Raw genomic sequence first — 14,954 nt, forward strand, 5'->3', positions numbered from 1 at the left:
GGCAAAGCTCTGGGTTATCCACCAAACTCTGCTGAAATCTTCCAGAAACATAGGAAAACACTGGCGTCCTCAGTTGATAGCAGTTGCCTTGGTTGGGCGCTTCTCCCTACGGGGGTCGGGGAGCGGGGACCACTCCCACATGCATGGGTTCCCTGGCCTCCATCTCAGCCCTGGGCTGTCTGCCCAGATGGCGATACCACAGCTCAGAGACCCTGAGTCTCTTGCCCAAGGACACACAGCAGCTTCACAGGGCAGCGAGCCAAGGTAGAAGCTGAAATCCAGCCTGTGCTCCTCTGCCCAAGCCACGCGCCCTGCCTGGAGGAGGGGGCACCCTTCCCACTCCCCACAGGGCCCCACATGGCCCCTCCCACAGCCCAGCCCCATGTGACTGCCCTCACTGCTTCCAGGTGGCCCCGACCTACCGGTCTGGATGCCCAGCTGAAGAATCTGCTCAGGGCATTCCCCCGCTGCTTCCCCAAAATGCGCCTCCAGCTTACGGCGGCGTCCGAGGGTGGGTTGTGTGGCTGCCGTGGGAACGCTGACTGCTCTGAATGTAGGGGCTGCAGCCTGTGCTTCTGAGAGGTGTGTGTTCTGGGGGCCTTGGACTCCCCACGGCAGACCCGCTATCCAGGCAGGAACCCCAGATGCCCCCAGGGCTCCTCCGCCCACATTGGGGCCCCAGGGCAGCCCAGGCTGGAAGGGATGGTGACCCCCAACACCCCCTCCCTCCCAGCCCAGGCTCGGGGAGCAAGGGCTCCGAGCGGCTCCTGGAGCTGCAGACACAGCATCCGTTGACCATCGTGCACTGAGCCTTACGGTGCGCCTGTCCCGGGGCCCGGAGTACAGCAGGGAACTGAGCTCTGCCCTCCCTGAGGTCACAGTCCGGGGAGGACGGGCAGCAAATGGGCAGCTGCAGCACGTGCAGAGGGATGGGCGAGATACGGGGTGGGGGAGCCGCGGGGCGCAGAGGTGGCATTCAGGAGGCGTATCCCCAGAGTACTGGGTTGGAGGTTGGAGAAAGGGGATGTCTGCAGGCGGGGGGTGGGAGGACTGGGGGCAGCAGGCAGAGAGGACTCTCCCGCCTCCCGGCTGTAGAAGCAGGGCTGGGAGAACCACACCCCTCCGGAAGAGGAGGCGTGTGAAATCCGTTCGGCCTGAGGGTCAGGGAGCAGGTCATTCCTACGCGGGCCCTGAGAAGCAGCCGGAAACAGGACCATGTGAGAGGAGACAGGCTCGGACTCCTCCGTGTCTGCAGTGTGGGGGGGTCCTGGGGGGGCAGGTGGAGAAGGAATCGGTTCTAAGGGAAACGAGGACTGGGGTGAAGTGCCTTTGGGAGCCCTGGGTTCCCGAAGCCCCTCGGGGCCTGTCTGTACTGTGTGAGGGGGAACCCCCTCTGTGCAGCATGTCCCGAACTCCACTGACGCATTTTCCTTGATGGAACATTTCAGGGGTGGGCCAGCCAGGCTGGCTCCAGGCCAGGAGAAGAGAGACTGAAAGAGCGAAAGAGAGAAGGGATGAAGCCAAAGGCCCGGGGTGGGAGGGGACATGGCGAGGATGGGGCCAAAGAGAGCTTGTCCAACGGTGGGGTCCCACCATCTTCCCCGACCACCTTGCTTCCACCATTGTTCAGCTGATGGTACCTCCAGATGGGCTGGGAGTGTTTCCGGAGGGATTGTTGTCTCCTACCCAGCGGAGAAAAAACCAGCCCATTTCCATTTGTCTTCCTCTTCTTGTCTTGGAAATCCCCCTCCAAGGTTCTCTTTTCTCTGCTTTATTCGTATCATTCGTTTTCCGAGAGGATGGCGTCCGTCCACCTCGCTCAGCAAGTGCCCGCAGTCGGGGTGGTACAGTTTAGCCAGGGAGCTAGTCACGAAGATGGGAGATGGGATTTACCTCCGCCATTCAGCAGGCTTTGTATGAAGCCTGTAGTGTTGTTTTGTTTATTTACTGATCCGAGAGTCTTAGTGGACACCTCCTTGCGTGGGGTCACCAATGCTGTCGTTCCTGGACAGGGGTGGCGCTGGCAATTCCCAGTGCTCCCAGGGAAAACGGGGTGGCCCAGATGCCAGGAGTCCCTGTTCTACGACATAGTCAGAACCTTGGAAACATTCCTCTGCAAGTGTGAGTTTGCACACTGTGGTCACACTGATTTCAAAACGTTCCTGGCGAGGTGTCCTGTAGGTCAGCCCTGGGCCGGCAGAAATGCATGACGACTCCTGTCACTTGGTCTCGTTGGTCCTCCCAGCTTGATGGGACCTCTCTGATCTGCCTGGTTTAGGAAGGGCTTCATGGTACAGACCCCCACTGCAAGTCCCGGAGGTGCGGGTGAGCTCCAGGTGCACTGCTGGCTTGGGTCCTGCTGGCCCAGCACGCGTTCCCAGACGACACCGGGGTTGGAAGTGAAATGTTTTGAATCAAACGATTAACAGGACTTCCTTATATGCTCCCCGCAGCGTCAAGAAAAACAAAAGATGCCCTGTCCTGCACTGCCTCCGGGCAGCTCCCATGTGCCCACCATGGGTTGTGGGAAAAGTACCCCACGTGGGCTTGGTTACCCACCCTGAAGCCCACTCGGCCCTCCTGTCTGTGGTCAGAGGCCCTTTGCAGAGATGAGCTGGCGGGGCAGGCTCGCTCCGAGCCTGACATAGGCCAGGCCACTCTGTGGCTTTCTGTCCCCAGAGGAAGTAGCCCGATGCGCGGGCAGCCCCTCCCCGCTTTGGAAGGGCTCTGCGGTGACTATTTATGAAGCCTTGGGTGGGAGCCCTGATACCAAAGGTGGAAACCACAAGGGAGAAGACAGACCTGGCCACCTAAAAATTAAATAAGTGGATTCCTGACTGTGATGAAAATGCCTCAGTAGCAAATGTGGTGTTTGCTATTGGCTTGAGAGAGATTTTTTTTTTATCACATTAAGAAGAACTTCTTTGTGCTTTACAAGGTTGGGGTTTTTTAAAATCAGAAACGAATGTTCAGTTTTATCAAATGCCTTCTCAACATGTATTGAAATGATTATATGTTATTTTCCTTTGACAAGTCGAAGTGTGATTTTATTGTAATGGCATTAAAGCATTCCTGAAATAAACCTACTTTATTCTATTGTATATGGCAAGCTTAAAATTGCTAGCAGTTTAAATAGGACTTCTATGTCTATTTATAAGTGAAAGTGAACATCTGTTGCTTGTTCCTGAGTGTTCTGAGGCACATGGGCAGGCCATATTAAGAGGTTTGGGATCAGGGTTTTGTTAACTTTTTCAAAGAACTGGGAAGCTTGACATCTTTTTCTGTGATCTTAACAATTTTTTTTTTAACATCTTCATTGGAGTATAATTGCTTTACAATGGTGTGTTAGTTTCTGCTTTATAACAAAGTGAATCAGCTATACATATACATATGTCCCCATATCTCCTCCCTCTTGCGTCTCCCTCCCATCCTCCCTATCCCACCCCTCTAGGTGGTCACAAAGCACCGAGCTGATCTCCCTGTGCTATGCGGCTGCTTCCCACTAGCCAGCTATTTAACATTTGGTAGTGTGTATGCGTCCTTGCCACTCTCTCACTTCGTCCCAGCTTACACTTCCCCCTCCCTGTGTCCTCAAGTCCATTCTCTACATCTGGGTCTTTATTCCTGTCCTGCCCCTAGGTGTGATCTGAAGAATTTGAAAGAACTACCTGGGCCTAGCACCTCTTGTGAAAGTAATTCTTTAACAACTTTTTCTGTTTTTTCTTCTCAGATTTTCTACTTTTTAAATCAAGATTTGATAATCTATTGTTTCCCCAAAAAGCATCCCAATTCATCAAGGATTTTCCAATTTTTAACATACATGTTTTGCATGTTAATCTCATACTTTTTCTAATCTTTTATCTGAGGTTTTGTGCGGTGGTGTTTTCTCTGCTTTTTTTCTGGCTTAGACTATCCAGAGATGTGACTATTTCATTGTAGCTATTTTTCTAAAGAATCAACTGTTGAATTTACTTTTTCATTTTTATGTTTTTTAAAATATCAATACATATTATTTTTTAATAATTATTAATGCATGTAAATTATTTGCCCTTTGGAGAGATTTATTTTGTGGTTCTTCTTTTAAATGTCTTGATTTGGATTCTTACTTCATTTATTTTCATTTATTTTTGGTTAGTAATAAGATAATTTACAGCTGCAGATTTTTCTCAGAATTCAGTTTTGCCTATATTTCACTGATTTTCACGTTCAGTATCGCCATTATTTTTTCTTAACAGCCTATCGTTGAATTTTTAAATCTTTGCTTGACCCTAAAATTATATGAGTGATCTTCCATTTCTAGGGATCCCATCTTTTTTTAATTTATCCTTTTCTCACTAATTTCTAGTTTCTAATATTATAGGCAAAGAATACTGACTTAAAATCTCCACTTTGAGAATTTGTCAAGTTTTTCTTTGAGCCTAAATAGGATCCAGGGACTTTTGAAAAGATTGTTGATTCTCTGTAGGATAGAAACTTCATCACATAGTCACTGAGTCAGGCTTATTAACTTTATTTTTCATTTTTATACTAGTTTCTATTCACCTAACCTGAAGATTTTGTTGAGTCCGTCGCGATTACTCACAGCGGTAGGCTGTCTGCGTCCTATGAAGCTACGATAACACTCTTCCCAGTGTGAAACTCCCCCTCTTCCGGTTTACTGTCTTTTGCGCTGGAATGTGCTGTGTTTGCTAAGACCACCACTCCTGCTGTCCTACTCACATCTCCAGGCAGATCTGTCTCATTCTGTCCCTTCTGCCTTTGTTTCTCTTGCCTTTGAGATGACTGCTGTGAACAGGATGAGTGGGGCTTTTTTTCCTACACTGTCCCTGCCCTCATGGTGTTTGCAGGCAAGTTGTTGAGACCAACAGTGAGTGAATAATCAAGAGTTAAAGTACAGGTACAAAGTAAGACACAACTATGATGGAAAACCCCACCTTGCCGGGGGATCCAAATGAGGTTGAAGCATAAAAAAACACCTGTTTGAGGAGGTGACATTTGAGGGATACACAGATGTCGGCCTTGTAAAGATGGGGTTAAGAGCCTTACAAGTAGAAAGTGCAGCTTGTGCAAAGGTCCTGAGGCAGAAGTATCAGCCAGGGTGGCCAGTGAGAGGGAGGGGGTACAGTTGAGAGTGGAGAGGTGGGGGCCACATGAGGGCTTTTGAATCCAGCACAGGTGCAGCAGGGAGCACTGAAGGCCTGAAGCAAGGGTGAGTCTGTGTGGATAGTGGGCTTGGGGAGGCGGAAGGCAGAGGCCAGGGCTGTGGCCCCAAGAGCCAATGGTGGATGGAGCCCAGGGCTTCAGAGAAGAGGAAAGCAGGGGAGGGGGTTGATGGCTGCCCTGACTAAGCTGGACTGGGGGAGGAGAAGGGGTGCAGAGATGCCCAGGCCCCGGCCCATGCTCAGTGCAGAGAAGTGGAAGCTGGTATTAGAAATGTGGTTGTAATAACCCACCAAGGCTAGTCACTCTGCCTACTCCTGGTCACAGTGACAGGGCTGGAGGAGGGGAGGGGACCCCCGGAAATGGGGGGAATCTGTGGCAACTCAGAGGGGGCAAGGCTTCCCAGGCATGAGAGATGGGGCTGGGGTCGGGGGCATCCCGAGAGTCAGGTGTGGACGCCCGTTGTGCACAGGACCAAGGCTTCAGATGGGGGTGGGGATGTCACGGGTGTCGGACGTTGCAGTCTCTGGGCGCCGGCGGAGGAGGGAAGGAGCGAGGGCTGCAGAGCGCCAATGCCCCTCACCTGGCTGGAAGGGCGGGGGCAGATGCGCCGGGCTGCTGAAGAGGGAGAAGGCTCGAGAGCCCGGGGGGAGGGAGGGAGCGGGGTGCTGACGGCGAGGGGCGAGGTGAGGCGGAGGAGGGAGGGTCCCTAGGAAAGGGATCAGGGGACGAGGAACCAAGGAGCGGAGGTCCCCGGGAAGGGGGCGTCATCTGGTAGCCTCGCCCTTCCTGCAAGGAGGCCGGGGGCCGCTCCTGGGAGCCGAGTGTCCTTGGGCGCCTGGGGCGGGGAGCCGGCGGGGATGGGTGCGAAAGGGGGTCCTGCCCTCGGAGCCCCCCACCTACCCTCAGGGCCCTCCCTGCCCCCAGGTCCGGACGCCCCTCGGGACCGGGCGTCTAATCCCCGCAGCATCCGTGCGGGGACGGCAGGGAGGTCCGTTCCGCCCCGGAGGCCACCCAGACCCGGGAGGAGGCGAGCGATGGAGGGAAGCCGCCGGCCCGCCCAGGCCCTGGGGACATTCGGGGAGTGAGCGGACATCCGGAGTTCTGCCGCCTTGAAGGTGTGCGAGGGCCCGCTGGCGGGTGAGCCACCGAACTGCCGCATTATGTCGCTTGGAGGGGCCCAGCCCCCAGCACTGCCGCCTGGAGCAGGGCTGCCAGCCCGGTGCCCCCTAGGAGGTGCCCCCTAGGAGGGGGGTCCCAGAGCTCCTTCCACTGGAGTGGCCGGGGGAGAACCCCTCGTGCTGGAAGCAGAGGCTGCGAGAGAGGGTGTCCCCGTGGTGGGGACGCTGCCCTGCCCGGGACGGGGTTTACCCCACGCAGCTCGAGCAGAGGTAGGTGGGCGGAGGGAAGGAAGGCCGCGCACTGGCTGCCGGCTCCGCAGGGCCGGGGTCTGCAGGACTGGGTTCCCCAGGCCGGGGAGGCGGGCAGGGGCCAGCGCAGCCCTCTGAGCCCTGGGCGGCGCCAGACGTGGAGGAGCCGCGCCTCCAGCGAGGTGCAACCCCCCAGGCAGCCGGGGCTGCGGGCCCCCAGCAAGCCCGTCTCGGCCCGCCTCCCACCCGGTCCTCCCAGCTGCTGGGGAGTTCGAGCAGCACACGAGTCCCCTGCGCCGAAGGCCCCCGCTGCCCCAGAAATGAGGAAATGTGCGCCCCACGGCTGCAGACTCAGGGACCTCAGTGTCCAGTTTTCTGCAGGGCTTTTCCTCAGTGAGCTGTTTAAAACTATAAAAATAATGTATGCTCACTGCGGAAAACTTGGAAAATGCCCCCAAAGCGGAGATAGGAGAATAAAAGCCCTTCATCTCACTACCCTCTAGTGGTGACAAGTCCTCCTAACATTCTGAGGTCTTCCGCTCCTACCTGGACCATTTTATGCTGAAACCACATTGTTTGTATAATTTGGTCTCAACTGCTTTTTCTTTCGTTCAACGTTGTAACGTAAATATTTTCCTCCTAAATATCATTTTAATAGCTACATAGCCGAGGCTCTTATAAGCAATTTTTTTATCACTGTCCTATTGTTTTGCTCATTTTCATAATTATAAATCTGTAATGTTCATTTTCTTACATTATTTTTGACTACATTTCATGTTATTAACTTAGGATAATTCCCAGAAATAGAATTACTGGCTCAAAGGCTGTCCGTGATTTTGAAGTTCGATACATAATTGCCAAACTGCTTTTCGGAAAAATTTTACCAGTTTATCTTCTATTAGCAATGATGCAAGCACCTGCCTCATTTCACTATACCTTCACCAGCACTGAGTATTCTCATTTTTTAAATTACCTTGTTCTTTTATTATTATTTTAATATTTATTTATTTATTTTGGCTATGCCAGGTCTTAGTTGTGACATGCGCACTCTTAGTTGTGGCATGCATGCAGCATCTATTTCCTGGACCAGGGATGGAACCTGGGCCCCCTGCATTGGGAGTGCAGAGTCTTACCCAATGGACCACCAGGGAAGTCCTGAGTATTCTCCATTTGAAAATGGATTCTATTTGGATGTTTGCTTCTTTTTTCCTTAAAAGTGAGGTTCGACATTTTTTTCAGCTGCTTATTATTCAGGCTCCCCAGGCCGGCTTCAAATGGGCCCTGTTCACCTTCACCTTCCCCGGCTGCCAGGGTGCCGGGGGTGCCACCTCCCCTCCTCCCAGCAGGTATTTAAAGCTGCTGGAAGCCACCAGGTTGTGAATTGTCCTGGGTTGATGGAAGCAAATACTGGTCCAGAGAAAGTGAACCAAAATAGTGGTTCCTCCTCAGATATTCTGAGGGCTTAGACATACATTGCCTGGTCAACGTTTACTCGAGTTTATGGAATAAGAAATGGACCCTTAAGGGGCCACACACCAGTTGTCAGGAAGCTGTCCACTTACTGGGCACCTGTTATACATCAGGCCCTTGACCTTGTTTAACTTGATCTGCCCAGTAACCCTGTCAGGTGGGGTACCTGTCTCTTCATTGAATATAAAGAGACCAAGGTTTGGATGGGTGAGATGCGGCTCTTGGGATCCCTCAGCATAAGAGGTGGAGCTGGATTTGGACCCAGTTCTGGGGGGCACCAGGGCCCAGACTCACACACACTCCACGTCAGGGCCAGACAGGGCTAGCTGGTGTCCCCAGAGCAGACGACTCCCCTGTGGGCATCAGTGAGCACCTTCTTGTCGAACAAGTAAAACACCCATGAAGCGTGGTACCAGAAGCCTTGACTTGGGACCCAGATATATTGGAAACTACTTCCACCACAGTGTTCAGGAACATTCCAAGCAAAGTTCACTTAGGGGCCCAGAATAGAAAATCCTGGCCAAAAAAAAGGATAATCATTCCATTACATGAGAACTGAAAATAGAGGGTGAAAGCAAGCATACTTTTTCATGATTATTTTGGCCCCTTCAGTCAGTACAATGTTCTTTTGAACAGAAGAATGTCTGTACTCTGGAAGAAATTCTTTTATCACGTCCTTGCTGACAGGGCTCACAATATTTATTGAAAGTTTCAGCTGTTACTTCAGTATAAATAAACAGGATGAAGTGGGCAGCCGACTGCACATTAGGGATATTTTTAGACGGGGATGGCTTTGCAGACTGGAAGGATATTTCAAGGAGAGAGTGCCTCGTCCCAGAATAGCCCACCACCAGCTCAGCCTCAGCGTGGCCTCAGCGTGGGGTCCCTTCTGTCACAGGTCCCTGGGTCAGGGGTCCTTCCCATCCTGGCTGGCCAGCCCAGAGGTGGCAACACCTCCTTCTAGGGACATCCCAGCTTCACTCTTCAGGCAGAGCGTAGGGAACAACATTTAGGACTGACTGTGTGTCACTGCGTCTGCAGAACACCTAAAACTACACGTTGATTCAGTGGGTCTGAGGTGGGGAAAAAGACGACCATTCAAGCTAGTGTTTGTAACATGCAGCCCTGTGGTTGATGGATGACCAGCTCAAAAGTCTGGACTTTGGTTTTTAAGATTTATTGATTGATTGATTGATTGATTGCTATGTTGGGTCTTCGTTTCTGTGCTAGGGCTTTCTGTAGTTGCGGCAAGCGGGGGCCACTCTTCATCGCGGTGCGCGGGCCTCTCACTGTCGCGGCCCCTCCCGTTGCGGAGCACAGGCTCCAGACGCGCAGGCTCAGCAATTGTGGCTCACGGGCCTAGCTGGTCCGCGGCATGTGGGATCTTCCCAGACCAGGGCGCGAACCCATGTCCCCTGCATTAGCAGGCAGATTCTCAACCACTGCGCCACCAGGGAAGCCCCATGGACTTTGGTTTTTAATAATACTTGACACACTTGCACTTACCTTGTGCCAGGCCCTTGACGTGTGCTAATTCATTTTTTTCACAATGGGACCCAGTCTGTCCTGACTTCCTGTGGCTTTTTCCACTTCTGTTTTCTACTTGAAACATGAGTCCTCGTTCACTTAGAAAAACCATGCACCCCTGTGGGCACGGGTCCTGCACACCCTCCACGGCCTCTGCCCACTCTCTCCCCCCTTGTGCCCCATCCACTTAGCTGCTCACGTGGACTGAGGGAGGCCCTGTGTGCCCTGTGCACTTGGGGTCATGACCCAGAGGGCAGCCAGGGCAGAAAAAACAGTGACCTAGCGATTGAGAGACCGTATGATAGGTGCTGGAGTAGAGGGGTGCTTGGGTGCTGGAGAGGCCCCAAACTCTTCCATTCAACAGCCTTTCAATACCTCTCTGAGCATCTCTTCAATGTTAACTTCCTGGATAAAATAAGGAAAAGTATATTTTATATATCTTCATTTTTACTGTTTAGGGAGCTCTTCATTTCTTTGTATGGGTCCAAAATTCCTTCTGTTATATTCCTTTGACTGAAGAACTTTAACATTTCATGAAGCACAGGTCTGGTGGCAATGAATTCTATAAGCATTTTTTCTGGAAAGGTCTTTATTACAAGCTCATATTTGAAAGATGTCTTTGCTGAGTAGAGGATTCTGGGCAGACAGGGGTTTGGGGCCCCACCCCCTAGTACTTGAAAAATGCCACACGTTGTCTTCCAGCTTGCATAGTCTCAGTAAGAAGTCTGCTGTAGTTCACATCACCCATTCCTCTGTAGGTGTCTTTCTTCTTGAATGACTCCAAGACTTTTTTTCTTGGATTTTTTTCATCATCTTCATTTTTCAGCAGTTTGACTTTAATGTCTAGGTGGCTGTTTGTTTGTTGTTGCTGTTGCTTTGGTTTTTTATCCTGTATTTTTTTTTTTTGCAGGGGGTGGCTTCTCTGGCCTTCTTGGATTTGTGATTTTTCATCTCATTATTTTTGGAAAATTCTCAGCTATTATCTCTTAAATATTTCTTCTGCCCAATTCCTTCTCCTTTTGGAACTCAAATTACAAGCTGGAGTTGACATCATTGACAGTGCTGTTAATTTACCACAGCTCTTGGATGCTCTATGTTTTTCTTTTTGTTTAAGTTTGGGTAATTCTGCTGACCACCTTCACGTTCGCTAATTCTTTCCTCAGATGTCAAGTCTGATGACGAGCTCATCAAAGATGGACTCTCTGATACTGTGGGGTTCCCCCCACCCCCACAGCATTTCTCTTTGACCTTCTTACAGTTTCCATCTCTCTGCTGAAATTCTCTATCTATTCATGCATATTTTCTACCTTCTCAACTAGTCTCTTTATCATATTAATATTTTTTAAGTCCCTGTACAATAGTTACCATATCTGGGTCATCTCTGAGTCTGCTTCTGTTGATTACTTTATCTTTTGACAATGGGTCCCAATGTTTTTTTTTTTATTTATTTAATTTATTTATTTTTGGCTGCGTTGGGTCTTCGTTGCTGCTCTAGTTGCGGTGAGCGGGGGCTACTCCTCGTTGCGGTGCGCAGGCTTCTCACTGCGGTGACTTCTCTTGTTGCGGAGCACGGGCTCTAGGCGTGCAGGCTTCAGTAGTTGTGGCACACAGGCTCAGTAGTTGTGGTTTGCAGGCTCCAGAGTGCAGGCTCAGTAGCTGTAGTACATGGGCCCAGTTGCTCCATGGCATGTGGGATCTTCCCGGACTAGGGCTCGAACCCGTGTCCCCTGCACCGGCAGGCGGATTCTTAAAAACTGCGCCACCAGGGAAGCCCCTAATGTTTTATTGAATGTTGAACTTGCATGTGTAGAACAGAAGAGATTGAGATAAATAGTATTTACATCTGGAAATGAGTAAGCCTCTCGTGTCAGGCTGTTAGTGTGGGATCTAAGTCAATCTTGGGAGGAGTTGAGCTGGGTTTGGGATTTGTTGTTGCTGTGGTTTCCTTCAGGGCACCACAGGCCTCAGATACCTCTGGCAGTGGGTTACCACTGCCTTGTGCTCAGGGTGGGGCTAGAGAATTTTCCTTCATGTGGTGTGTCCCACCCTGCATGCCCGTGCCACAGAGTGGGTCTCTCTCCACCTCCCCGTGGCAGATTGCTGTTGCTTGTCTATACCGGGTTTGTACTGGGAGAGAGGGAGGGGTTCCCTCTCTCCTGGTCCAGCTTCAGCTTAGAAAGCCACCGTGCCCTCAACCTCAGGATTCCTCCTCCCTGTGGCAGCCAGACTCTGCCCTGTATCCGTGGGGTCTTGGTGGGAGATTCCTGCCACTCCCCCGGTGGTAGGAGACCTCACTTTGGTATCTTGCAGGCTCCTAGGTCCAGGATGGTTTCCTGCTGCTCTCCCAAGGGAAAAGAGTCTTTTACCCATCCTTCTCCCAGGCACAGTGTGCCTTCTTGTGCCCTGGAGCTAACAGGCTGTGCCGTCCCTCCCTCAACTCAAGGCTTTGGTTCCTGGACAGAAGGGTCTGGAAGCGCTTCAGGCCTGTTCGGCTGAAGCCACTGATCATCGAGATCAGCTGCTCATCCTCCAGGGGCCCAAGCCTGTTGCTGCTTCTGTGAGAAGGGTTTGGGAAACGTGTGGTGTTTGTGCCTGGCCCCAAACAGCAGCCGATCCCCTGCCTGCCCCTAACCTTTCTCACGAGCACCCCCTGGAGCCTCATGGGAAAGAGCAGAGAGTCATGGAACCCCGCTCACCGCATCTGGGGCCCCAGAAATTCCAGAATGACTCTCCAGCCCACACTAAACCCTGGGCAGTTCAGCTATTATGTAGCTGGTACAGCAGCTGCATCTTTCTCCTCCTTGAAACTCAGGTTACTTTGCTGCCTTGCAGTCTCAGCTCTCTGATGCACTCAAGAAAATGTATGATTTTGTAGTTTCTTCAGCTTTTTTTTGCTGTTCATATGGGATCAACACTCTGTGTTGCTTTCTCCATCCTAAGCAGAAGTGACACTTTCTGGAAACTACTGAATACATTTTAATTTCCCCCAACACTGAATCTTCATTTCTTAAAAAACAGGGGCTTCCTTGGTGGCGCAGTGGTTAAGAATCCGCCTGTCAATGCCGGGGACACGGGTTTGAGCCCTGGTCCGGGAAGATCCCACATGGCCGTGGAGCACTAAGCCCGTGCGCCACAACTACTGAGCCCACGTGCCACAACTACTAAGCCCGTGCGCCACAACTACTGAGCCTGCGCACCTAGAGCCCGCAAGCCACAACTACTGAGCCCACATGCCACAACTACTAAAGCCCGTGCGCCTAGAGCCCATGTTCTGCAACAAGAGAAGCCACCGCAATGAGATGCCCGCGCACCGCAAAAAAGAGTAGCCCCCGCTCGCCGCAACTAGAGAAAGCCCGCACGCAGCAATGAAGACCCAATGCAGCCAAAAATAAATAGTTTTTAAAAAATAAATAAATTAAATTAAATTAAAAAACAATTTACTCAAAAAATTAAACAAAGACGTATGATATGATCCAGCAATTCCACTTCTGGATATACAGCCAAAAGAATTGAAAGCCGAGACTCGAGTAGATAATTGCACACCCATGTTCATAGCAGCAGCATTTGTCACAATAGCTAAAACATGGAAGCAACCTGAATGTCCGTCAATGAATGGATAAACAAAATGAAGTATGTACGAGCAACGGAATATTATTCAGCCTTAAAAAGGAAGGAAATTCTGACCCAGGCTACAACATGGATGAACCTGGAGGACATTCTGCTCAGTGAAATAAGCCAATCACAAAAGGACAAATATTGTAGAGCCAACTTATATGAGGTGCCTGGAGCAGTCAGATTTCACAGAGACAAAAGGCAGATGGGAGTTGCCAGGGGCTGGAGGGAGAAATGTGGGTGAGTGTTCAAGGGGGACAGAGTTTCTGTTTGGGAATGAAATAGTTCTGGAGATGGATGGTGGTGATGGTTGCACGACAACGGAAAGGTACTTAATGCCACTGGACTGTACAGGTAAAAATGATTGAAATGGTAAATTTTATGTTCTTTATATTTTACCACAATTTTTTAATAAAAAATTTACTGGTTCTTGCCATGTGCCAGGTACTCTTCTAGGTACTGGGATTACAGAGGTGAACAAAATAGACAAAATCCCTGACCTCATGGTGTTTACACTCAATAAGCAAAATAAATCTGTAACCCGCTACAGTGAAGGGTGACAGCGCTGTCTGTGGGAAACTCCTCAGCAAGCGTGGGAAGATGAGGGGTGGGAGGTCAAGTTAGGCATGGGAGGCCTCACAGTGAGTCCTGTGAACACCTGGGGGGCTTTCAGGCTCGGGGGGGGGTGGTCTGCTCGGGGTGATGCAGACAGCAAGGGGCTCAAGAGGCTGCAGATCTGCCCACTCCTGAGGGCTCGCTGTCCCAGGCTGCCTTCTGAAGACGCCTGGCTGGTCCACCTTCCCATTTGCCCTTGGTGTGGCATCCCAGCTCCCGGAATCCCTTAGCCCCAGCTTGCCTTCTGGGCTTTGAGCATGTGCAGGACATCTAGGGAGCCCGCACAGGACCCATCCAGGACCTGTGTCTCTAAAGCCAGGGCCACCGCCTCAGGGCCTGGACTTTGGGGGAGCTCGCCCCAGTGGGGAGTGGGGTGGGGAGCCCCTGGCTGGAGTCCCACCTTGATTCCCTGCCCACCAGGGACTGACGACCTGCTTCTCCATCTGCAGGAGCTACGAAGAGCTCTCGGACTGCACCAGGCACGTGGCACAAAAGCTGGACTGCTTCTGGCCAAACGCGGCGGTGGACACGTTCTTCCTCTCCGTCCACCGGCACTACTTCAGAAGCTGCCCCGTCTCAGGCAGGGCCTTGCAGGACCCGCCCAGCAGTGTCCTCTGCCCCTTCATCGTGGTGCCCATCCTGGTGACCCTGCTCGTGACGGCACTGGTGGTCTGGAGGAGCAGGCGCCCGGAGGGCATCATGTAGGCTGGGAGCGGGGAGGGCTGCCCGATCACGGAGGCTGCCAGGCAGGCCAGAGGGTGGGCGCGGGGGCCGAGCCCGGCCAAGGCTTCTGGTACTCCAGCGGCAGAGCAGACCCCCGGTCCCCTCTTCTTCTACCCAAGAAGAGCTCACAGCAGGATTTTGGAGTGGTCACGGCACAGGCATTGACCTAGAAGCCACCCTAGGAAGGGCAGCCCAGGTGCTGGGAGGGAGCGGGGCGTAGCTGTCAGCGTTTCTGGGGAGGGTTCTGAGCTGTCTCCCAAGGTGTTTATGAACCACCCCCTGGCTCGATTATGGATAAGTAGTTTGTGATTAAAGGATGTCCTTGAATTTGGGAAGCGTCATTCTTTCTGGATGTGGACCCTCGGGAGTAGAAGGATGGGAGAAACTCTAGCCCCTTTGGATTTTGTCTTTCTCTGACAGGAGGCGCCCTCGCAGGTACCTTTATGGAGGACGATGATGGTTGAGGCCCCATGGGGG

The 14,954-nt window shown here is 51.8% G+C and overlaps 1 protein-coding gene across 2 annotated transcripts in view; it reads left to right on the forward strand.

The window, feature by feature from the left end:
• RAMP1 (receptor activity modifying protein 1) overlaps positions 1-14,638 on the forward strand; it is a 51,557-nt gene extending 36,919 nt beyond the window's left edge. For both annotated transcript variants that reach the window (XM_036859062.1, XM_036859063.1), the window contains exon 3: positions 14,204-14,638. In XM_036859062.1, coding sequence (XP_036714957.1) covers positions 14,204-14,459 — 256 coding nt within the window. In that variant the 3' untranslated portion in view covers positions 14,460-14,638. The remainder of the gene's footprint in view (positions 1-14,203) is intronic.
• Positions 14,639-14,954: the final 316 nt, after the last annotated feature.

The sequence above is a fragment of the Balaenoptera musculus genome, chromosome 7 (genome assembly GCF_009873245.2).
Source record: "Balaenoptera musculus isolate JJ_BM4_2016_0621 chromosome 7, mBalMus1.pri.v3, whole genome shotgun sequence".
Classification (NCBI taxonomy): Eukaryota; Metazoa; Chordata; class Mammalia; order Artiodactyla; family Balaenopteridae; genus Balaenoptera; species Balaenoptera musculus.